General features: G+C 36.8%; 2 protein-coding genes across 2 annotated transcripts; both read right to left on the bottom strand.

Annotated features, from left to right (window-relative positions):
- Positions 1–1,234: 1,234 nt before the first annotated feature.
- LOC103943587 lies at positions 1,235–2,362 on the bottom strand. Its single transcript, XM_009353895.3, has one exon. It carries the CDS (start codon positions 2,356–2,358, stop codon positions 1,795–1,797), a length of 564 nt encoding a protein of 187 aa, XP_009352170.2. The 5' UTR covers positions 2,359–2,362; the 3' UTR covers positions 1,235–1,794.
- Positions 2,363–17,764: 15,402 nt separating this feature from the next.
- LOC125471489 lies at positions 17,765–21,154 on the bottom strand. The gene is made up of 3 exons (XM_048571925.1): positions 19,119–21,154; positions 18,622–19,018; positions 17,765–18,517 (listed from the first exon to the last, which is right to left on the bottom strand). The coding sequence occupies exons 1-3, from the start codon at positions 21,152–21,154 to the stop codon at positions 17,765–17,767; spliced, it is 3,186 nt and encodes a 1,061-aa protein (XP_048427882.1).
- Between the last annotated feature and the right edge of the window lie 3,882 nt (positions 21,155–25,036).

The following is a 25,036-nucleotide window of genomic DNA, read 5'->3' as shown; positions in this document are numbered from 1 at the left end:
AACTGTTTAAATACCATTTTAAAATGTTAAGATCATTCACCCACTATCAAAGAAGTTAATGGAATCTAATCTTCCATCCTTAAATAAAAAGATATTGACTTCCAGGTATTTTAGTTTGATTTTTATTTTTATATCATATTCATGACGAGATGTGATTTTTACACTCTTTAGCTTTTGACACATCTTCAAATTGAATTAACCAAACGAAAACAAGTGACATGATAAAACAAGATATGTGAGAGACTAAAATAACTGTGTTTATCATATCTCATTCATGACTCTCATGAATGTGAGAACCTTCCATAGAACGAATTGGCCGCCATCATAGTCCTCTCTCCTTGAACATGGGTGTGCTATCCACACTCTTTTTTACTTCTCACATATTTTTTTAATTTCAGGTCATCGAATCAAATGAATTCAAAAATATCAAAAGATATATATTAATAAAGAGTGTGTGAGAAATAAAAAAAAAAATTGTAGATATCACATCCTGTTGAACAAAAGTGTGTGGCCTTATTGACGCGAGCTTTCCGATACATACTTGAGTGGTCTTATTATTATATTTCCTACAATGATTTCAATGGCTGATTAAAGTACGTACAAATTTTACTTTATAGATATTAAATCTTCATTATTTTGAGCACTCTCTCAAAATAAATCCATTTTCCACCCATTATGAACGTGTCCATTACTACTCATAATTTTTTTTTTTTTTATGTGTGTATAATTTAATTATGGGTGAACTGCCAATTTGATCTATGAATTAACACCTAAGTGAAATTTCAGATTCTTAAACTTTTTTCGTTTTTTTTTCCAGAAAAATCAGTCTTTAAATTACAAAAATTTGCCATCATATTATATTTAAAGATACTATATTCAATTTATCGTCAATTTAAGTCACGTTATACGCATGTGATACACAGTGGAGGGTAAATTGGAAATTTTACATAAAGAAATAATGTATGAATTTAACTTTGAAGGCTAAATTAAACGTTAGATTCGCAATCTATATGAAATGTTAAGAACTTATAGACGAGAAAAGAACGGTATTTACATTTTAAAGTGTGTAACATAACTTAAGTTGATAAAAATTAGATAAAGTAGTTTTAAATATAATAGTATGAATGAAATTAGCAATTTTAATGAATTTAGAGACTTATTTTACGAAAAAATATAATTCACAGACTAATTTTTACTAAGCTGATAATTCAGAAACTAAATCGACACTTCACTCTTTAATTATTTAATAGATGAAATTAATAAAAATCTTTTCCCTTCAAATTACAAATCTCACAGCTAAGTGGAAATAAAACTAAAAATACAAAAAAGCATAAAATTAAGAGTAATCTTCTGCCCAAATCTTAACTTCCTTTACAATAATACATTATCATACATGAAAACCCACCTCTCAATTTCCCAACAGAGCCCACCCACAAATCACATAATTAAACTCCACTACTAATTTACCCCACATATTACAAATCAACCCCCAAATTTCCCAATTTGTCTTCTTTTATCTTCCATTTTCACCCCATTCTAACATTTAATTTACCATAACAACCCCACAATATTTCCCTTCCGACAAAACGGTCATAAGCTACCAAGTACCCGCAAACAGTAGTTAACTTACTAATTCGCCCCCGTATTTTCCCGGAATCCCAGATCAACCGCCGTTAAAAAATTCACGGAGCGATTCGACCTCGAAACCGAGCAGACAACAAGGGACAGAACCGTATCAGATCGGATCCATTCAGGGTCCTCTTCTTGGGGTCCTCGGATCCGGGTTTTCCATTTTCAATCGAGCCGGAGCAACCGCCTCAGGTCTCGAGTCGCTGAGTCGTCGTCGACGACCTTCGACACCTGCTTCTTCCTCGAAAACGACGGCAACGGGAGCGAGCTCGGCTCCGGCGACACCGCGAACGCCGATCCGGCGTACATGTCGGTCTTACCGCCCACCGGAGACCTCAGATCCACGATCCGAACCTGCTTCTGCACCGTTTCCGGCCCGGGCCGGAGCCTCGCAGTCCCGGTCCCGGTCCCGGCCAAACCACCCTTTTCATTCATCTTCGAGTCCAGCGACTCTCCTCGCCGCAAGATCGTGACTTTCTCCATCTTGAAGCTCCGAAGGTCGTCGTGGGAGCTGGACGTCTTCGCAACCGGCGCCGCATCCGCCGGCTGCACCTGGATCCTCCTGGATTCGGATCGCACTGCCGCCTTTCTAGATCTAGGGTTAGAAACATAATTCTGGTTAGCGATGGGGCTCCCATAGTAGTAGCTCTTCCGGCGCGAAAATGACGCCGGACGGACTCTGATCCTTTCGATGAGACAATCCTGAGGCCGTAAGATCTCAGTCCCCATAATATCAAACCCTAAAAGCCAAAAAATCACCTAAAAATACCAAAAATATAAAAAAATTCTATATTTTTTTTGTTTTTTGAAATTTTTTATGGCCTCCTCTTCTTCCTCACATGGGTGGGGGGAGGAGGTTTTATAGCTCTGAAATATTTTTTCTGCAAATCCGTTTTATGTGTGTTGTGGAGAAATGAGGCTTTTATAGACAAGGACCGGAGGGAAATGACGTTTCCACCCGCCTTCGCTACTTGCCGCGTGGGGAGCCCGCCACATTTTGATTTTCCAAAGGCTATCCGTCCGAAGCTGACTGGGTCTTTCGCACCAGTCGGGCCTACTTGAAGTCTGTTTTAACGGAGTCGTTGAGGAGGTCCTCGGTCTGGTATCCGTCATGTGTAACGCGTCAAGTACATGGACAAAGTTGGTGAGGGAAATGTTAAATCTTTTGGTAGGGGTGGGCATGTTCCGGTTCGGTCCAGGTTCACCCTTAAAATGGAACCACAACAGAAAAATTTCAACAGTTATGTTCGGTACGGTTTCGTTTAAATTTATTACTAAAACCATACGGTTCAGTTCACGCCGGTTTCGGTTCAGTTTATGCCGATTTACTGTTCTAACCAAAATTACATATATGTTTTCTCTAATTTTCTACTTCTAATACTATACACATATTTCAACCACAAATTCATGTAAATTTGAGTTTCCACTACTAGATCTACAATATTTGTGACCGAAAGATAGAAAGTGTGTGTATACATATAAATTAAAAGATAGAATGACACATATCAAGACCAAAGTGTAGATCTTAAACTAAAACTAAAATGTATATAATGGATAATATACTGAAAAATAATGGAGAAAAGTGATTAAACAACAAAGGAGGGGAAGAGAAGTGAAGAAAAATATTGGGCTTATGCACATGGTCTTCTTGGAAAAATATCTTATTTATATAAAAAAAAATAATAAAACAATAATTTATATTAAAAGCAGTTAGGTCTAGTTCCTCCGGTTCTTAATATTTCCAAATCGAAACCGGAACCGTTTGAAATAGTTCAGTTCGATTTTTGTTCCGGTTTTAACTTTTTTGGTCAACGTAGTTTTTTATGATTTTTTTTATCACGGTTCGATTCGGTTTTCGAGTTTGGTAGTTTTTATGCTCACCCTATTTTTTGGTACTTTGTAACAAAATAATATTGGGTGGAGGGAAATATAAAAATGTCTTGGCTTGGACTATTGGGGATATTGGCATGTTGTGTCTGTAAATTACAACTCTTAGAGTGATCGTTGAGCGCATTATTCATGTTTATAAATAATTTTACAAATAAAAAATTTAGAATTTGCCTTATCATTATTCAGCTTGTCTGCCATCTTTGACCAAGTTATATTCCACATATGTTTTTACCGTTTTATTATCTAAAAAATTATGGTTTTTTTTTTTGATTTTTTGATTTTATCAAAAATAGTTTTTGAAATTACCATAACTCTTCATTTTGATATCAGAGATCTTAAATTGATATAAGTGATCACTGAGATTGTCTACCATCAATCATTTTGATCATTATATGAGAAACCTCTGTTAAATTAAGGATATTTTTATCAAATCAATCTCCTCCCCTTGAAATAGTAGTTTTCTCAATTCAACGAAGATTTTTCACAGAAAGACTAAAATAGTCTATAATAGAACAACTGTCACATCCCGGCCCGGGCCGAACCACTTCCCGGGCCCGACTCCACTAGCGTAGCACGATATTGTCCGCTTTGGGCTTACCATTCCCTCACGGTTTTGTTTTTGGGAACTCACACGAGAACTTCCCGATGGGTCACCCATCCTGGGAATGCTTTCGCGCGCTACTCGCTTAACTTCGGAGTTCCTATGGAACCCAAAGCCAGTGAGCTCCCAAAAGGCCTCGTGCTAGGTAGGGATGGGAAATACATTTAAGGATCACTTCCCTGGGCGACAATCCACCCCCCTTAGGGGTCCGACGTCCTCGTCGGCACATTTCCGGCCAGGGATAGGCTCTGATACCAATGTCACATCCCGGCCCGGGCCGAACCACTTCCCGGGCCCGACTCCACTACCGTAGCACGATATTGTCCGCTTTGGGCTTACCATTCCCTCACGGTTTTGTTTTTGGGAACTCACACGAGAACCTCCCAATGGGTCACCCATCCTGGGAATGCTCTCGCGCGCTACTCGCTTAACTTCGGAGTTCCTATGGAACCCAAAGCCAGTGAGCTCCCAAAATGCCTCGTGCTAGGTAGGGATGGGAAATACATTTAAGGATCACTTCCCTGGGCGATGTGGGATGTCACAACAACGAACCTTAAAGTTATAAAAAAAAAAATTTGATCTCAACTCAGGCTAGTTATGTATTGAAATAAACTTTATATTGCAGTAAAGTTATAATTTTTTTTGTTTTATCTTAACGAAACACGCCTCCACATAATTATAATAGTCAATGAGTATGAAATGATAAAATATACTTGCGCCTAAGGAATTCTATTTAGAAAATACAATATTCATTTAGGATAATTAAGTCAATAAATAATATTTTTTAACTACACCTCCATTAAGTAATAACTTCCCTAAACTTATAAAATTAATTTGATCCTAACTATATAACTTTAATTCACCACTAAATGAAAGGTCTTAGATTCGATTATCGCCAAAGATGAATAATCATATTATTACTAACCCATTATAAAGTTAAGTTCAATTTTTTTTCCTTTAGTATATGCCTTTTTACTATTGGTTTATATGCCTTTTTCTTTAAGAAAAACTAATAAAAAATGTTTGAAAATTTTGAGTTTTAACGATAAATACCAAAATAAAGGGTAAAGTAAATAGTATCAAGATTGACCTTTTAGTGTAAAAATATGGTTTTTCTTTAAAATAAACAATACCAGAAACTTTTCGTTAAAGTTTCATTTTCTTTACCATCCCATCAAGCTTATTCTCATGACTTTATTTTCTATTGGTTTTATATGCCTTTTTCTTTTCCCCCTTCCAATTGGAAAGCTTAAGCATGCAGCGTCACAAAGAGGGAGCTCACGAATTTGTTCCCTTTCCAGTGCTCCAAATAATTACATGTAATGTAAATGGTGAAAAATGCAAGGCTAATTTGCATGCATTAGCGACTATGAGTTATTTATTCGTGTGCATTATCATGGGTGGTTGAAAGTTGTTTATATGTGCATATGAACTTAGTATGCATCAATAACTCACAATCACTCATACACAAAAAGACGATTTAACCTAACGTAAGTGTCCTAACCTTACATTTTTCTAGTCTAATAATTATTCATCCAATAAAAAAACAATGAGGAAAATGAAAGAAAAGAAAGGAAGCTTTATAGGATAGGGGTTGAATACTCTTTTTTTTTCATAAAGAAGTGAATTGCAGGGAAGCAATCCTACTCCTTTTCTGAAGTCTCCAAAATTCATCCTCCCAAATTTGATATATCACTAAAGCTAAAGCTTTGTTTATATTTTATTTTTTTGTTTATTTAGCTCAGGTAAAGTTAAAGTTTTACCCGAAGAATCGTGTAAGATTTAAAATAATGTTCATTTTCTAATGATTGTAGAGATGTTTGGGTCACCCCTGAGGAATGAAACTGCTGTCTACCGCTTCGTCTGGTGGCTTTCCTCCATGAGAGTTCAACAGTTTACCTAACTTGTTGAGCAAATTATGTCACCTTGGGGTGGTTTTTATCTTTCTGTGGTCACTATGTGACCAACCGGACACACCAACACTGATGTTTTGGATAGTGATACCACGATATCGAGACATACAATCATATTATTGATCCAAAATGTTGATAGTGTACTCGTGCTATGAGAGAACTTGTCCACCTAACTTTCGTAAAATATTTCATCACAACCATGATTCATTTTTGGTTGTGTATTAATAAGAGTTGGAAAATTTTATTTAAACCCATATAACCTATTTATACACCCAACGTAAATTTTAAATGTGAATTATCTTTTCTACCTTATTGCATAATTACCATCAAATACAAAATGAAATTAACAATTAAATTAAATTTTATTAATAAACCCACTCAATAATCAAACTCTGCAATCATATCAAACCTTACGATCATACAATATTTATCATACATTCATTTTAGCTAAACCTTTAAAACGGTCTCATAGAGAAAAATATGCTCTTCTTGACCAAGGGATGATAATTTTGAAGTTTTGAATCCTCCAACTAATGTATGAATCAATTTATGCAAGTTTCTTTTCATTTGATTTCAATTTTTTTTAGAATTTAGAAACAAAATTAACGCCTTTTCTATTATACTTGCCCAGAAACTAAATCTAAGTTTAAGTCCGTAACAATAAATGTTCAATTTATAGCCTACACTAGAGATGTAATTTTCTTGGCTTTTGGCGGACAACTACAACATATATTATATACTAGTAGAAAAAACACTTTGCGTGACGTAGGTACCTTCGTCGTGCAAAGTCAAAAATCGTTGCCTAAGGGTTTGTGCAACGCAACCTTTGTCACGCAAAAACCGTCGCGCCAAGGCGGTGACAGTAGAGTTTGCGCGACGAAGATATAACCTGCGTCGCGCAAAGACGCTTTGCGCGACGTATGGCCTACGTCGAGCAAGGCCACTTTGCGCGACACAGAACCTACGTCGAGCAAAGTGTCCTTGCGTGACGCATGACCTACGTCGAGCAAAGAGTTTTTGCGCGACATAGGACCTATGTCTTGCAAAGTGGCCTTGCGCGAGGCAGGACCTACATCATGCAAAGTGTCCTCGCATGACGCATGGTCTACGTCAAGCAAAGAGCCTTTGCGCGACATAGGACCTACGTCGTGCAAAGTGGCCTTGCGTGACGCAATACCTACGTCGAGCAAAGTGGCCTTGCGCGACGCATGACCTACGTCGAGCAAAGGATCTTTGCGCAACTCAGGGGCTACGTCGTGCAAAGTTGCCTTGCGTGACGCGACCTACGTCGCGCAAACCCCTTTTTTTTTATGTTTTATTCAAAACTATTTTTTTTTAAAAAAAATTTTGATAAATATATTACAATTAAATTGTAAAGAATAATTAATTAACCAAGCAAAAGTATTTAATTATAAAATATATAAAAATGTACATACAAGATGTCCAAACAAAAAAAGAAAAAACTACAAGTGAACTAGGTATAAAACATCAAGCTACTGAGTATCGGGAGGGTGAGGTGGCTCTGAGGTCGAAGGTGGATCAAGATAAGGTACTCGTAGCGAGACTTGTAGGCCAGCCATCTGTATGGCTCGTACAAGGTCTCTCACCGTCTCAGCATAGGTCCTCACCTCCTCGTTCTGGGCCCTCAGCTGCGCTTTCATCTGATTGTCCTGGGCCCTCATCTGCTCCCTCATCTGATCGCTCTGGGCCCTCATCTGCTCGCCCTGGGCCCTCATCTGCTCCCTCATATGCTCTTCCTGCATCGCAAGCTTACCCCTTAAGGTTGTCACTTCCTCCATCAATGCATCAACCTCTGCTGTGTTCGATCTGGAAGAAGAGACACCCGTCTGACGAACTCGTGATTTCCCCATACCCCGAACAACTTGGCCATGACGACGACCAAGGTTCTGATCTAGGATTTCAGTCATGATCTGAAAACCTACATCCTCTAGTACCATGACCTCCTCGATCGAAGTCTCTGGGGTAAGCAGCGATGCTGCTTCTTGGAGAACAGCAGTGCTCTTTTCCACCATAGTATGTTAAACTAGGTTGCTTGCCATTTACTGAGATAGACGTGAGAAACCTACTACAGTCTTTTAGAAATGTTAATAGAGATAATGATGCAATTGATCTTATAGCAATGTGCAAAAAGATGAAAGATGAAAGCCCTAATTTCAAGTATGAATTTAAAATAGATGGTCACAACAGACTGGAACATATTGCATGGTCTTATTCTTCATCAGTTCACTTGTACGAGGAATTTGGAGACTCAGTGGTTTTTGACACAACTCATCGGTTGGACGCCTATGATATGCTGTTAGGCATTTGGCTTGGAGTGGATAATCATGGAATGACTTGTTTCTTTGGGTGTGCGCTTCTGCGGGATGAAAATATGCAGTCCTTTTCCTGGGCATTGAAGGTAAGAATCTTATTGGCATATTCATTATGGAATGATCTTCATAATCTTTTTATTCTCTCCAGCACATATGAACATCGACAGTCTTTGGCTCACAAACTAATTTGTAACCGAGTTTGTACCCTTTTCTTACTGATTTTGTCTTGTTTATGGTTTCTATTTGTTCCTAATACCTGTTGCATTTAAACAGACATTTTTGGGCTTCATGAAAGGAAAGGCTCCATATACTTACATAAAACTGCTCAGCGGTTTCATTACCAGGGCGAACGTAAACGTCCTTGAACATGTCGATCTCTGGGAACTTAGAACCCTCCTGAAGAAAAAAAAACATTAAGAAAATTTTATTAATCAATAATAATAAATAAATTGTATAAAATTTCAAGGTTAATATAGTTTTACCTGACGTCGTTCCTCAAGCCTATACGAAAAGGGCTTCGAACCAGAATGGTGGAGAAGTATCTTTGACTCCGGAGCTTTCTGGCCAGCAACAGATTTCTTCTGTTAAACACACAATATACATGTTAGTGCGACTATTGAAATAAATTAATAAAAAAAGCTTTAAAAAATAACTAAAACAATAATAAATTGTTATTAAAATATTATGTACATACCACAAAATTTGGGTCCATAAAATGCTTGCAGAGCCACTCCCAATCCTCTGGCCGGTCCTTCAACTCGCTTGGAACATGTAAGCGAGCAATCTCCAGATTATCCCATTTCTTAAAATAATTGTGAAAATTGTTCTTCCAATGTTTGTACCGAATTGATAAGGTCCTCTCTAAGTAGGCCATTGCCTCGAGGGATATGTCATCAAGATCATAAATGAACTACGAATATGAAAAATAATAAAATAATAGTAAGAAATTTAATAATATTAAAGATAATATATTTTGGTTTTTAATATTTGTAAACAAAATTAAACAAAATGATAAGGGCTAAAAATTAATATACTAACCGACAACTCATGTCGCACCAGTTCCTTTGTGTCCTCGGGAATTTCTGCCCAAGACTCCCACTGAAAAGGACAATTGTCTCGAATAACAACACCACAGCTACTAGCGATGAAGCTATGCTGCTGTGCCGCTCCACGATGTCGCAGGTCATACACAATCTTGATCTTGGAGGCGGTCTGATGTACGTTTTGTTTCTGCTTCAACATTCGAATAGGCCCCCTGGTGTTTTTTTTAGCTGGCCAAAAATACTTAAATAGTGAAAACCTTAAGCTTAAATTTGTACAAAAAATTCGACACAACCTCCCCTAATAGTATAGCATTTTCCAAAATCTTAAAATAATAAAATAACAGTAATTCACAACTTGCAACACATTTTTACAATCCAACATATTTTCACCATCATAAAAATAATAATTTTAAAATGAAAAAAAAAATGCAACGTAGTGAGAATTAGAAAAAAGGTACCTGGCTGGGAGGCCTCACCCTCGACTCTGGATGCCGAGGAAGTGTGATCAGAAGGCTCTGGCTCGCGGCGGCGCAGGTGAGGCCGTCGTGCACTGAGCGGTTGAACCGACACTGATGACGTCAATGAGACGGGCACTTGAGACACCGTAGAAGTAGCCTCAGCAAGGGGTGTAGGCTCTTGAATCAATGGAGCACTCATGGGTGGAGCAGTAGATGTTGATAATGCAGGAGGCGCATTGGTCACACTCCGACGACGAGTGATCAACTGCGACATCTATACACTTTTTGAACCATAAAAATATAACATTAGAAACTAATCCTTTCTTGCATTTGAAACTAATCACCACTTGGACTAATAAAAGTGAATACATTCTTGCGCCATGAAGTAAAGACACAAGAAAACCAAATTTACAGAAACACATGTTGGACTTCATCACTTTGAAGTTCAAGTATGAGAGCTACATCAAGTCATCTAAATGGCGTTTAATCCAGAACTTATGAATGATATTATTCAACTCTCTTCATACTTAATCATGTCCTCCTTACACCTCCCCACTAGATAGAGAATGGAAAAACATGTGTTCACCCCCCCCCCCCCCCAACCTAAAAGGAAAAAAAAAAAATCCTAATTCCACTAAACTTTTTCAAACAATTTATTCTCAATAATGTTCAAATTAATATAAATTACCTTATTTTCCCCAAATAAAAGTAGAAACCACCATTACTTTCAATCTCAATGGCGTTTAATCAACTAAACTAACCTTATTTCCCCAAATGAAGGTAGAAAGCACCATTAGTTTCGATGAACACAATATACAACTATGCACATCAATGATTTCAGTTTAAATGTACAAACAGTTATGAAGAGAAAACACACATGATAGTTCGACATTTTAAAAGTTTCAAGCTTTTACTTCTACGCAACATGGGTTAACCAACTTACAGAACACATAACACCATCAACAAGCCACAATCTTGTCACAACTACATAAATACATAACAACTTACACTTCTACGCAATATGTATATCATTATAGAACACATAACACTTCTACGCAATATATATATCATTACAAAACATTGGAGAAAATTTTGACCATGAGGCTTATTATGATATGGCTACGTTATTAGCCATATTTCCTTATAAATGTTATTGACTTTATATAACTGACCAAAACTTAATAAATTAGGTCACCCTGTGCATGTAGGTGGATACTCCATTTATATAGGAAAAGCCAAGGTATCACATGGTTGGTCTTAGTTGGATTTTATAACATTGTTAGAAACTTTTCAGCCCTGAACCAAAAGTTTATACATTTTAGTTCTGAAAATTTTCCAAATAAGTCATTAAAGGAATCAAAATTCTGTATGAGGTGACTGCCTCTAATTTTTCCAAATAATTAGTCTTTTTTTCTGAAATTATGAAGATAAAAAGCAAGAAAGTAAGCAAAACCCTGATCGAAAACAGTGAGAGTTCTATACCACAGACACAGAACACTTAATAAGGTAAAAACCATCAAGGAAAAACACCAGTGAAGTTGTTGCCGCTTATGCAGTCAAGGTATCGTCTGAAAAAGAAAAAGAAAACGGATGGCAAGCAATTCCAAAACCAAAGGGACACTCGTCAGAAGATCCTACTATCTGTCAACATCATCTTGATCTTTGGTTCTATGAAAGTGAAACAGAATATGATAAAACTATAAACATGTACCTAATGAAGCTATATCCATGTACTTGTCACTGAAGGCATTTTAAGTTCATCAGCCGCCGGCCTGTTAAAAAGGTCCTTAATTAACACGGCATATGCATCCTTAATTAAAATCAAATTAATAAAAGCCAATTTCATGTTCATACACAAAACACACATACATCAACAAAATACTCAAAAATCAACTTGCAATTTGAGCCTAAACCCTAAATAACAAAAACCCATCGAAAATCAGAAACCCTTACCTTGATTTTGGGACTTGATTCGCGTCGGCTTCGAGATTTGCGTGAAGGTCTGTCGTTTGGGTTCAAGATTTGTTAAGAGGAAAGACAGGTTTGGGTTCAAGATTGTGAAGAGGAAAGATTTGGGGTTTAAGATTTGTGAAGAGGAGAGAAAGAGATCTGGGGTCTACAGGAAAAGAAAGGGGACGGGATTCTGGGTTCAAGATTTGTGAAGAGGAAAGAGGGAGATAAAGAGGGATGGTTCAAGATTTCTGGGTTATGTTCGAATAGAAAGAGGAGGGTTTAGCTGGGTTAGGTTTGAATAGAAGGAGGAGGGTTCGAATAGAAGAAGAAGAGGGAGATAAAGAATTAAGGGTTGTCGTTTGGGTTCAAATTGAGGGAGATAAAGAGGGCAAAGTGGAAAATTTTGGAAAAATTGAAAAAAAACGCCTATTTTTCACCATGATACCGCCAAAATTATCACACCTTGCGCGACGTAGGTGTTTAATTCGACGTCGCGCAAAGTTGTTTTGCACGACGATTGTACTAAGGCGTCACGCAAAGTATTTAATTGGAAAAAAAAAGTTATTATAAAAATTACCGAAAATGTGACTTTTCTCCTTTCAAATTCAATTTTTTTTTAAAACATAAACCCCACAATAATATATTTTTCTAACAAAAACCCACAATAATTTTTTTTTTCATATATACAGTCAATTTCTTAAGTATTATAAGTACGAAATAAATAAATAAATTAAAATCTACTTAGTAAATATATATACCGTTGAACTTCATAAGAAAAGAATCGTATGAAACTAGTTTCAAAGATCCAATCGTCAAACTTGTTTGTATATGCTTCGAGATCGCATCAGCCAAAAATCGCAAAAAACAAACATGCAGAGATCAAGTAACGGGACAAAATTTTTCGACGATTATAAACGAAATAGCACGATTTAACGGTTATTTTAACTCCAATTTTGATGATTTTTTACAGCTACACTCCTTGATCCTATATGAATATAATAAACAAATTTGATCGTCAATTTAAAATGTTTACACAAGTGGATACCTCAAAATCTTATGTTATACTTGATGAAAGTATAAATAAACTCCAAATGTTAGTGAATCTAATGTTTTGATGTGATACGCATTGTACGAAACTAGTTTTAACGATCCAACCGTCAAAGTTGTTTGTATATGCTTCGAGATCGTGTACACCAAAAATCGCAAAAAACAAACATCCAGATATCAAGTAACGGGACAAACCTTTTCGATGGCAATAATCGAAAAAATCACGATTTAACAGTTATTGTAACTCCGATTTTGATGTTTTTTTACAGCTCCACTCTTTAACCCTATATGAACACAATGAATTAATTCGATCGTCAATTTAAAACATTTACACTAGTGGATACCAAAGACATCTGTGCTATACTTGTAGTGATATTGTGTGTTTAGGATGTTAATTAGACCATCTCCAATCAAAGGGAATTTGGTCAATATTAACCTTGAAATTGAACAAAATAATCTCCAGCCAAAGGGCATTTACAAATGGGTGTATTTGGGGCTCGAATCAGCCTCTAGAAGGCCTAAAAAGTGCCACCCCCAAGCAATTAGGCATTTCTTTTTGAGCTTGTTAGTTATTCACATGGTGAAAAGGTACTTGGGCATACTAAAAAGTACGTAATAAAAATATAGAGAGAGTAAGATTTAGCCAATAAGATTGAAGACGGAAAATTTAAAGATTTTGTGTTTGAAGATTTTGTGTTATATACTTTATGTTGAATATATTTTGTGTTTGAAAATTTAAAAAATTAGTTTGTTATTATTCCTTAAAAAATTATATTTTTGAGGCCTATGTAGCCCTCCATAGTTAGAGATTGCCTTAATTAGTAGTGTATCCGATTCAAGTTTTCATTATTAGTAATACTGTTTGGTAATTTTTCTTGTGGATAAAACATTTGGTTGGCGTATATGCTCATATAAAGAGTCAACTGCATTACACGTAATGAAATTAATAAAATTGAGAAAGATATGGCACAGATTGAAAGCCTAGGAGGCACAAAACCAAATAGAAAGTTCGGAGGGTAAAATGACAAAATCCAAAGTCCGTATGCCTTTTTTTCCCTAAATTTTAAAGAGCAAATGAATATGCAGTCATGTGTCTCAAGTTTGCAAACACACTTTCAATTGTGCCAATTTCAACCCCAAAACCAAACACCAAACCAGAATTATCACGCAAATTTCTGCCCTCTCCACCATTTTTCAAGGTAAATTAGTGACTCAAATGGGTCCTTAAGACAGGACCCCTCTGCATCTATATGTATACTACACTACACAAACTTCACATTCATTGAACCATGAGAGAGCATGGCCTATAGCTCATCACTCAGCTGGCCATTTTAGACCCCGGTACAAAAAAAAGGCACTCAAAAATTTATGTATTACACAAACGATGACAACATGTTTTGTGTTTAGCTTAAGTTGCCAAAACTGGAACTCTCTTGATTCCTGTAATGTTCAAGCGAGAAGCATAGCTGCCTTATAGCTTCTCCTTTTTCTTCTATTCCTTCCATGATCACAAATCTTTGCCTATGAAACTCCTCTTCGAGTTCCTTTGCTCTTTCTGTCAGCTCCTCCACCTGTTTACGCTCCCCTTCAGCCCCGTTAAGCAGTTCTTGATGTTCCGTCTGCATATGCTGCAAGGTCTTGTTTTTCTCATTGATCTGATTGTCTCTTGAACTCACCTCTGCCTGTAATGTTGTGGCTTTGGTGCTGAGCTCATATCTTTCTGTTTTCATTGCATCAAGGGCCTTGTTTGAATTCTCCATTTGGTTGCTTCTCTCAAGGATGACTGCCTTCAACTGTACGATCTCGCCATTCAGTCTCTCCTCCATTTCTGCTTTTCCAGACTTCATCTGTCTGATTTCGTCTTCCAACAACCGAGCACGAGATTCCCAGTCTTTAATTTGCTCCTTTAAAAGTGTCCGTTCTAATTGCAATCGAGATATTTCAGCCTTAACCTGTGCTTTCTCGGGGAAAATCTTCTCCTCGGCATCAGACACTGCTATTTAGGTACACGTGCGTCACGCAAAATAGCTCAAGTTATCTACCAAGTTAACTTGAGCTATTTATTGTATACTCAAAATGACTCAAGTTATCTACCAAGCTTGTACATTTTAAGCTCGCTCAAGCTCGACTCATATAATTAAAAAGCAAATAAAAAAATATGTAAATTCATTACACCCTGATAAATAAGAAATGTGATTGTTGAAATGCCCTCTCTTGGAAACTGATCAAGTACTAACGCATTGCTACAGGATGGCTATTTGCAATCATAATTGAGAGTTCTCGTATTGTAGAAAGCTGTTTGTCATTTTATCACTTAAAACGTATGGAGAATAATTTTCACTAAATTATTCTCATTTAGCGTGCAAATGAAATCACAAGCGCTCAACTATCTGTAAATAGTACCATATTCTATAAAATTAGAATCATTACAAAAGAAGCTAGCAAACATTCCATTACCTGTAAATTTGGAGTAGTGAATTCACCAAATAACTTGACATGGAATATGTGTACATCAAATGGGCGATATGTGGCAAGTATATATTCTTGATAGACATCCATCACCATTGGTTTAGCCAGCAATGGTTTTTGACAAAGTAGCGAGCTCTGATCAAGATGATATCTTGGATAGAAAAGCAATTCGTAACTGCAATTTTACATTAGCCCATTATAAATATCCAATAGTACATAATAAAACAACTAAAAAAATTCAACTGTACCAACAGAAAGGATAGAATGCAGACTTAAAATTGTAGACATAAACTGGACTAAAAGTATGAATGGCATAAAAGTGTAGGTGCCTAGGCATTTAACCACCAAATCAAGATTCATGTTTGTCAAGTTAAGGGTTCTTAAGGTGTTCCATGACGATGCAAAAGAAAAAAAATGCTAAACAACTTGGGATAGTAAGAGATGAGCTAACCGAAACAAGATTAAAAGTTCGAAAACTACATATCGAAGGACCCATAACTTGCGGAGAACTGCAGGACCCAATACAGAGAGTGAGAGGGAATGAAGTGTGCGGCTCTTTTGAGTGAGAAACAAGCAAAATAAAGTTCAGAAAAATCTCCAATGTTCATATTTCTCCAATGCCAAGCAAGCATATATTCAAAGGAAGCTACAAAAAGTGAGAAAATTTGTACACCTCTCCAAAAACTGACACTCTTTTGAACTGGCCAAAAAGGAAGCTACAAAAAGGAAGCGACAAAGTACATTCCATTCTTGCTAGCAGCTACATGTTGAACTGGCCAATTTTGGGAGATATAAGAAACCTGAACCAAAATTTAAAAGAGACGAAAAAAGAAAATTAAACACTCATCATAAACAACTTTAGAGACATAAAATTCAATCCAACTTACAAAACATCAGATGAGAATAACAATCAAGTATGTGATGTAAAGACATAACTGGAAGGTTAAGAAGTAGCATTTTAAGTTCATCAGTATCTTCAGACTACATAACAAGCAATCGATCATCACCATAAATCACTTGACGAACATATGTAAATTCAAACAAGACAGTAAAAGTTTTTTGAACACATTTCAAACAACCATTACACCCTGATAAACAAGAACTACAAACAAGACAGTAAAAGTTTCAAATATGTAAATTCAGATTCTTTCTTAAAAAATGTTCACTATAGGGAAGAAGCACTACAATATTCTAGGAGAACAGTTAATGCAATAAATTGGAGAAAACCATGGTTAAAGCATATTTCCCCACAAGGGCAACAACTACAAAATTGGCGGATAATATATGAGTTCTCAACATATTAATGTAGAGAAGTATCATTAGAAGATCTTACTATCTGTCAACATCATCTTGATCTTTGGTTCTATGAAAGTGAAACAGAATATGATTAAACTATAAACATGTACCTAATGAAGCTTTATCCGTGTACTTGTCACTGAAGGCATACACATCCACCCCTATTTGGAACTTGGTAAATTCCGTAGCCATCTGCTTGTAGAAAGGATCCTCTGGTAGTCTTACTGGATGCTCTTTATCAGAGCCATAGACACGAAGATCATCTCCACGCAACTTTAAGCTACCAACACCATGAGATGGCAGTGTATTTTGAAAAATTAACAATTTTCCCCCAAGGTTACTCTGCAAAAGCACACGCGTGGACATAAGTTAATGCAAAGTAAATGAACAACCAGACTTTTGGAACTGCATAATGAAGTACTTAATAGTCAATTACTCAAGGAATACATAACTTAACACACTGCTTTTATAATTGGTGATAAGTTTTATCCAAAGGTAAAATTAAAATTGCTATTTGTGAAGAAGCTCACACTCCATAAGCATAAGCGAGGCTTTAAGAGCTGGACCAAAAGCAGACTCCACATTCACGTTGTCTTGAAACATAGACTCCACTACACTTCTTGATTCAGATAGATTAACAAAAAGATCATCAGGCAATGGAACAAATACATCATCCAGATCTGAGACCACCATCATTTGAGGCTGAGTCAAAGATGAATGCACATAAAACTCACAGGATCTCAACATAAATGTTGGTAGTCGGACAAAAAAAAAGAAAAGAAAATAACAAATTATGTTAACACTTAACAGTGATAACAGAAAACATATACCTTTATAGCATGATCGGATGGTTTGGGCCACAACCTGCAAAGAGGTTATCCATAAATTTCAATAATTCAGACATAGAGGTAATCAGACCTTTGGTAGTAGGTAATCAAAGATATAATAAAGATAACTCAAATGAAAAGACATCACAACCTTCCATGAGACTAACATAAAACATAAAACTTACATGATATCTTTATCTTTATAGAATGGAGACGATCAGAAGATTTGTTGGGAATATTAATATGGGTAGATGAGAAGCGTTGTTAAACCCCCAGCCTCCTGCTTTTGCCTTTACAAGTTTATATTAATCATCATCCGAACTACAATAATAACTCTCGCTATCCTCACTACTATCATTTCCAGATTCCCATTCGTCCTCATCTTCATTTGCCTCTTCTGGTGCATTGTATTGAGGCAAATCACCAAGGTCAATTGATATTTCGAATTCAGGTACTCCAGGTATGTCAAACGGTTCTTGGAAAATATTAGTATCTCGGAGTGTTTCTTCACCAATTTCTATCGAAGATGATAACTGTTGGTCAGCAATGTCGTCATTGTCATCATGATCTAGTTCCGGAATATCATATAGCCCTATTCGCTCAATCTTCTGAACAACTTTCCAACCATTGCCGGCTTTAGGGTCATCTAGATAGAATGTTTGTTTCGCCATAGTTGCCAAAATGTATGGGTCTTCATCGTACCAATGTGTCGTAGTGTTTACTGATAGTAAACCATGATCTTGCTTAACACTCGTTCGGTTATGTGGGTTTGTATCAAACCAAAGGCACTTAAATAGTATCACTTGATACCTATCTTTGTAAAGCAATTGTACTACACTAGTTAGTTTGCCATAAAAATCAATGTCTTCACTGTCGCCTGCACTCGGGACATGAACACCACTATTTTGAGTAGACGACTTGTCATCACGTGTTGCCCCCAAGAACTTGATCCCGTTTACATGACAACCCGAGAACAATTCAACGTGAAGCGGTCCTCTCGCCAAGTTATATAATTCTTCATCGTAAGAGGGTGAATTCAATTCCTTCAATTTGTTCATCTAATATGACATATACAAAAAGTTAACATATTAGTGTAACCAAATTTAAAGAAATGCATGAACAAGTTGGAAAATATGCTCAATTCAAACCACATACAACTTACATGTGCGTGAAACCACGAAGGAAACAAGTCACGGTGCTTCTTGGCATATAAATGTGAAGGATGTTCCCGCTTCATCAATTGTTCATGCTCTTCAAGGTATGGCAAAGCCTCGTCACAATTGTTGAGTATAAACCAATGTGCTACCTCCATGTCATTTTTGGTAAACGATTCGCCATTTACAGGATCGCCAAATGGTCGTGCAATTTGGGCAAAAACAGACAGTTTCTCTTTTCTAACACCACCGTCATTATTGCGTTGAGGACGATTGAAAGTTGTCTCAACATCTTCAAGATACATTGCACAAAAAGTAAGTGACTCATATGCAACCCATGCCTCCACCAGTGATCCTTCGGGCTTTGCCCTATTTCGAACACACTTTTTCAACTCACCAAGATATCTGCACAAATAAAAGGTATGCAACAAATTATTTAAAACGTTCATTGATCATGAATCTGTTATATATATATATATATATATATATACGCTTAATTAAGTACCTTTCTATTGGATACATCCATCGACAGTTCACTGGTCCGGCAAGTAATGCCTCATTTGGCAAGTGAATCATCACGTGAATCATACTTGTAAAGAAAGCTGGGGGAAATATCTGTTCGAACTTGCATAAGACGTTCACAATGTCGTCCAACAATTGTTTAACATCTGATTTCCGTAAACACCTTGCAGTCAACTGCGAAAAAAATCTCGACAACAATACGATTGGTTTCACCACATCAAGAGGCAATAAGTGTCGAATACCAACCGGAAGAAGGCGTTGGAGTATCACATGACAGTCATGACTCTTCATGTTTGAAAATTTACACCCCTTCACGTTCACGCAATGCGAGATATTGGAAGCATACCCATCTGGAAACTTTACAGAAGAAATAAAGTTGAAAAACTCTTTCTTCCCATTTGGCTTAACTGTAAAAAATGGATGGCTTTTCTTCAATGTACCACCGACTCTCTTCATCCACAAGGATGATCTAATGCCCATTCGTTCCAAATCGAGGCGGGCTTCGATGGTGTCCTTTGTTTTTCCTTCAATGTCTAGAATTGTCCCGACCAAAGTATCAAACACATTTTTCTCAATATGCATAACATCGAGGTTGTATCTCAATTTTAACTTTGACCAGTACGGGAGCTCAAATAACATACTTTTGTGCGTCCAGTTCAGATGTGTAGTTGGTCTGGGCTTACTGACCCCTTTGCCGAAATGACCGAATTCCAATTGATTTAACTGATCCAAAATCTCATCTCCGGACCATTCTCTTGGTCTTGGCCGAGTCTCTTTTGTGTCATGGAAGGCTTTATCATTATGACGCCACTCATTATCCCAAGGGAGCCATCTACGATGACCAAGATAACAAACTTTTCTCGCATGCCAGGACGATGTTACGTTCTCCTTGCATATTGGACATGCCAAATAACCTTTAGTCATCCACCCAGAAACCATTGCATACGCGGGAAAATCGTTTACTGTCCACATCACTGCCGCTCGCATGGTGAACATTTGCCCAGTATACTTATCGTACGTACGAACACCATTTTCCCACAAATCTTTTAGCTCATCAACCAATGGCCGCAAATAAACATCAATAGACTTTCCTGGATCTTCGGTAATTAATAGAGTCAACATCATGTATTCTTTTTTCATGCACTTCCAAGGCAGCAGATTATAAGGAAAAACAACAACTGGCCAAGTGCTATGGATTTGGTTTAAAACCCCGAACGGATTAAATCCGTCGGTGGCAAGTCCCAATCTGACGTTGCGCGGGTCAGCTGCAAAATCAGGGTACATCCGATCAAATTCTTTCCATGCCTCTCCATCTGCAGGATGCCTCATAACATCATCATTTACCCGTCCTTTTTTATGCCATCTCATGTCGGTTGCAGTATGCATCGACATGTACAATCGCTGCAACCTAGGCTTCAATGGAAGATAACGCATTACTTTTTGTGGAATCTTAGTCTTTCTATTCTGTGATGTCACTTTAAACCTCGGCTCATTGCAGACAAGGCATTTATCCAATTGTTTGTTCTCTTTATAGAACAATATACAATTATTTACACATGCGTGAATTTTTTCATACCCCAATCCGAGACCCTTCAACACTTTTTGGGCACTTTTATGATCTTCAGGTAAACAATTCTCCTTTGGGAGCATCCTCTTGATAACTCTCAAAAAGTAATCAAAGCACTTGTTTGACAAACGAAACTTGATCTTACCATGCATCAACTCCACAATTGCTGTGAGCACCGAAAAGTTATCGCAACCTGGATATAATTCTTGCTTCGCATTTTTCAATAGTTTTTCATAGTTTTTGAATGCCTCATTGTCCATGGTTGGACGACCGTCATCTCCCCCTTCCTGATTGGTGTTGCTCGAGGCGTATGGATAACCGTCATTTAGAATATTCATAACTTGTTCACTAGGATCCACATTAGATTCAGCAGTCTCCACTCGTATCACGTATGAAGACGAAGCTTGGTCTAATCGTTCTCCATGATGATACCAAGTAGTATAGGTCTCCATCATCCCATTTCTTATTAAATGAAATCGAACATTTTCGAATGTCTCCCACATTGAGTTGTTACACCTCCTACACGGACATCGGATATGAGTTGAAGCCAGGTTGTGTCTAGTGGCGAATTTAATGAACTCATCTATTCCATCCAAGTACTGAATAGCACATCTATTATGATTATGTATCCACTGTCTGTCCATTTTGTCTGTTGGAAATGTGCCCTAAAACCAATCATATGATGATACTTTACGGACATTTCAAACTAATGTAGTTTAAAGGGCAAACATTATTGTTTGAGCCGTCTCATATAAATGTTATATGCTTAAACGATAAGTCCAAGGAATATGTGATTGGAAGAATGCGATCTAAAGAAGTTAGATTCATGAGACCATTCTTTCGTTGACACATCCTAAACGTTCCTGATCATAGGATTGTCAATTGGGCATTAACAGTCCGTTAAGATCAGTACGTGCTATGTCTTCTCTCAGGGAGAGTGACTAGTCTCGAGTCATTGGTGTGTGTGACATCAAGACAAGTACGTAGGTGCTCAATAGAGAATGAGTTCACTGAACACGATCAACGAAGAGTTCTCATATTCATGTCACATGAGAACTCATGGTTGGGATAATGCAAATTAGTCTTTTGACCTGAGGCATCACAGTTGTCTTGTGGTTAGGTCCTTAATCTTTGATTATGTCAAAGTCACTCTATCAGGGTGTCCACGGCATCGTCGGGGTTAAGCCACTTAGCCATGGAGGCAAGTGAATGCGCAACAAGGGATCTCTAACCTTCAAACTGTTTGAGGGAGAATACTCTATGATATGATTTGGAATCTCTGGCCAGAGTATGAATGAAATGTTGGAATGCGTTCCAGATCACATTCAAGGTAATCATATAAGCACAAGATTCACATTGGATAGTAGACATGAATAAACTATCAATCCAAACAATGTGGTCAAGAGTATTGTATTAGAGAAAGACCGTATTGCATTTGTAATCCTAAACTGAATAGGTTCTCCACCTCTTCTGATTAGCTTGGGTAACCATGATATGCTGCTAGGTGTCACTCATGGTTTGTGGAAGCCCTAAAAGTGTATTATCATTAACGGGAGAATTGAAAGTAAGTTTCAATTCACAATCGATTTGAAAGAGTTTGAATCGCCCACTGCCTCGCTAAAAAGAACCTAATGGATCGTACACCGTGTAAGGTAGAGTTTGAAGATTCAACGGAGATGAGTAAGAATAATTAAATGGTTTAATTATTTATGGCAAGGATTAATTAATATGATTATTAATCAAACGAATAAGTTCGTTGAAGACCTCGGGATAGTTTTGGACCTTAAGGCCCAATGGGCTTCGAACGTCAAGCCCATTGACTTAAGTTGTATGACAACTTAATGAATAATGATTCACAAAGGCCCAAATAGCCCAATTAATCCCCATAGGCCGGCCATTTAGAGGAGGGTAGTGAACTTGGCTTAATTGCAAGTTTGCCACTCCATTGTGAGGTGGTATAAAGACATCTTTATAGCCATTTCATCCTAAGGGTTTTCTAGGGAGTAAAGATGAGAACACAAACCTCCCTTTGCTCTCAAAGAATTCGGCTAATCTAGAGGGGAAAATCTAGCAATCTTACTTCCTCTAGGTCACTCATTTCTTCTTTCAATATACCTTGGTGTGGAGACTTAGAGGTTCTCAATTTTGGGAACTTGGAGAAACCTTTTCATCCATCCAAATCCATGGATCCAAGATGCAAGGAATGAAGACCCTCTCTTTGGGTGATTAGCCTTTGCTTATGCAAAGAGGAATCTACAAAGGTATTGATTTCTCAACTCACTTTATTTTTGAGTTGAGTCTTGATTCACCTATCTACTAGGCTTTGAATTTCATGGGTAAATGTTTTGTTTTAAGTGCATACAAGCATGATTCCGCCTTTAATATGTTAATTGCATGCTATTGATGTTGCTTAAATGAACATGTTTTTCACAAATCTTCCTTCAAGTGGTATCAGAGCCTAAGTCTAGTAGTTGGTGAATCCTTTTGGGTTTTGTAGTTCATAGTTTGTGATTTGAATGTTGTAATTGTTACAAGCTTTATTCTTGCTTCTTTGAATGTAAATTTTGTTAGAAAATTTGCCATCTCAAATGTTGTAGATGTAGTTCATATGAGCATGAATTTTGGAGCTAAAATTTGGTGCCATGTTTTTTGGGAAATTCGGCCAAATCCAAAGGGTGGAATTTTGGGTTCTTGTTTGACTTGTTAAAATTGTTTTAAAGTGACTTTTGGAACCCCTATGTACCCTAGTATGGTTGTATGTTATTTCCCTTAAGTTTGAGTGGTTTTGGTATGTTTTTGGGTGAAGAATGTTCATGGAGCTCTTATGGGTTTTCATGAATGTTCTTCATTGTTCTTGATATGTTCTTGCCAAGAACAAAAGGTTTGGTGTTTTGATTCAAAGTTTTGATTTATTTCATAAAGTTTTTGTTTTGAAATATTTCTTATGTTTAAATATATTAGATATTTATTTTGAAAAATTAAAGAAATTATAGTGGGTTTGGTGTGTAATGATTTATTCCATTACACACACCCCACTTACAAAAACTTTGAAATTTTTTTTTTTATTACTTTGCTTCAAAATCAGCCACCCTAATCAATTAGGGTCCTTGTGGGGCTTTCATGCAATTATATAAAGTTTTGATACTTTTGTGTATTTGCATTTTGACCCAAAAGTTTACGTTTTTACGTAAAGGTCCAAAATCACTAAAAGGACAAATTGTTTTGCTCCTTTAATGAAGTTTTATTTTTTGTTGAAAATTTTGGGTTCTAGTTGTAATTACATGAAGTAGTGGACTTTTGTGTTTTTACAAAGTGACCCCAAAAGTTTAAGTTTTTGCAAAATAGCCCAAAAGTTGAGGTTAATTGCACTATGGCCCAAACAAGTTGAGGTCATAGCATTTTGGCCCAAATTAGGTAGAGAACAAAATTGTTTTGTTTCTTTAAATGAGAATTGGATTTTCATTTCATTTAGCTCCATTTAAATCAATTCTATGGATACAAAAACCAAATGAAAATGTTGCATTCAAGTTTAATTAGTTAAAGCGTTAATTAATTAAAGAAAGGGTGATTATGAACCTTAGCCTACGATAATTGAGCTATGTGAAAGGCCGTTTCAAATTTGTTTGAACCATGGGAATGTGTAGATTAAATTTTGGTTGTAATTTGATATGATCAATTGTTGTAAAAGAGCATAAGCTCTTCTTTACTTTAAAGTAATTTGATTTGATCAATTGTTGTAAAAGAGCATAAGCTCTTATTTACTTTGAAGTACTCCTTTCTTGTTTTATTCGATATGCATGAAATTGGAGTAGTTGGGTCCAACGCCCAATAAGACAACACGCCTTAATGTGATTAAACGCGTAACTAAAATCAATCACCATCCCTAGACCGAGATTCAACACTAGGCTCGTGTTTGAATCGAATCAAAGGTTCATAGTCATCCTAAGGCCCTAAGGCAACTATATAGTCTATCAATGAATGCAAACCTTATGTTAGTAGTATCATATACTCTTGCTTTAAAAACCGTTTTAAAAGCTTAGTGGGAGTATTATATACAACTAAATCAATCAAATGGACCAATAGTTGTAATAGGACCAAAATGTTTTAATTGGATTAAAATGTATGTTTATATGTGATGAGACCTAAAAACCCTCAACCAAATCAATATTAAGTTGATAAGCGAGAGATGCTTTGAATATCTCTTCGTGGCCTTCCACCGTGGTAGGCTCCAATCGTTTGTGACTTGTACACCGGCTTCACCCTATCATGGGGGAGTACAAAGTGCATGCTTACATTCAGGAGGAGTCTATACGCATATGATGAGGTGAGTGTAG

This window comes from the organism of the source record quoted next, unplaced genomic scaffold (genome assembly GCF_019419815.1).
Source record: "Pyrus x bretschneideri cultivar Hongxiangsu unplaced genomic scaffold, Pyrus_bretschneideri_v1 Contig6, whole genome shotgun sequence".
NCBI lineage: Eukaryota > Viridiplantae > Streptophyta > Magnoliopsida > Rosales > Rosaceae > Pyrus > Pyrus x bretschneideri.
This window is presented reverse-complemented; position numbering and strand designations above follow the sequence as displayed.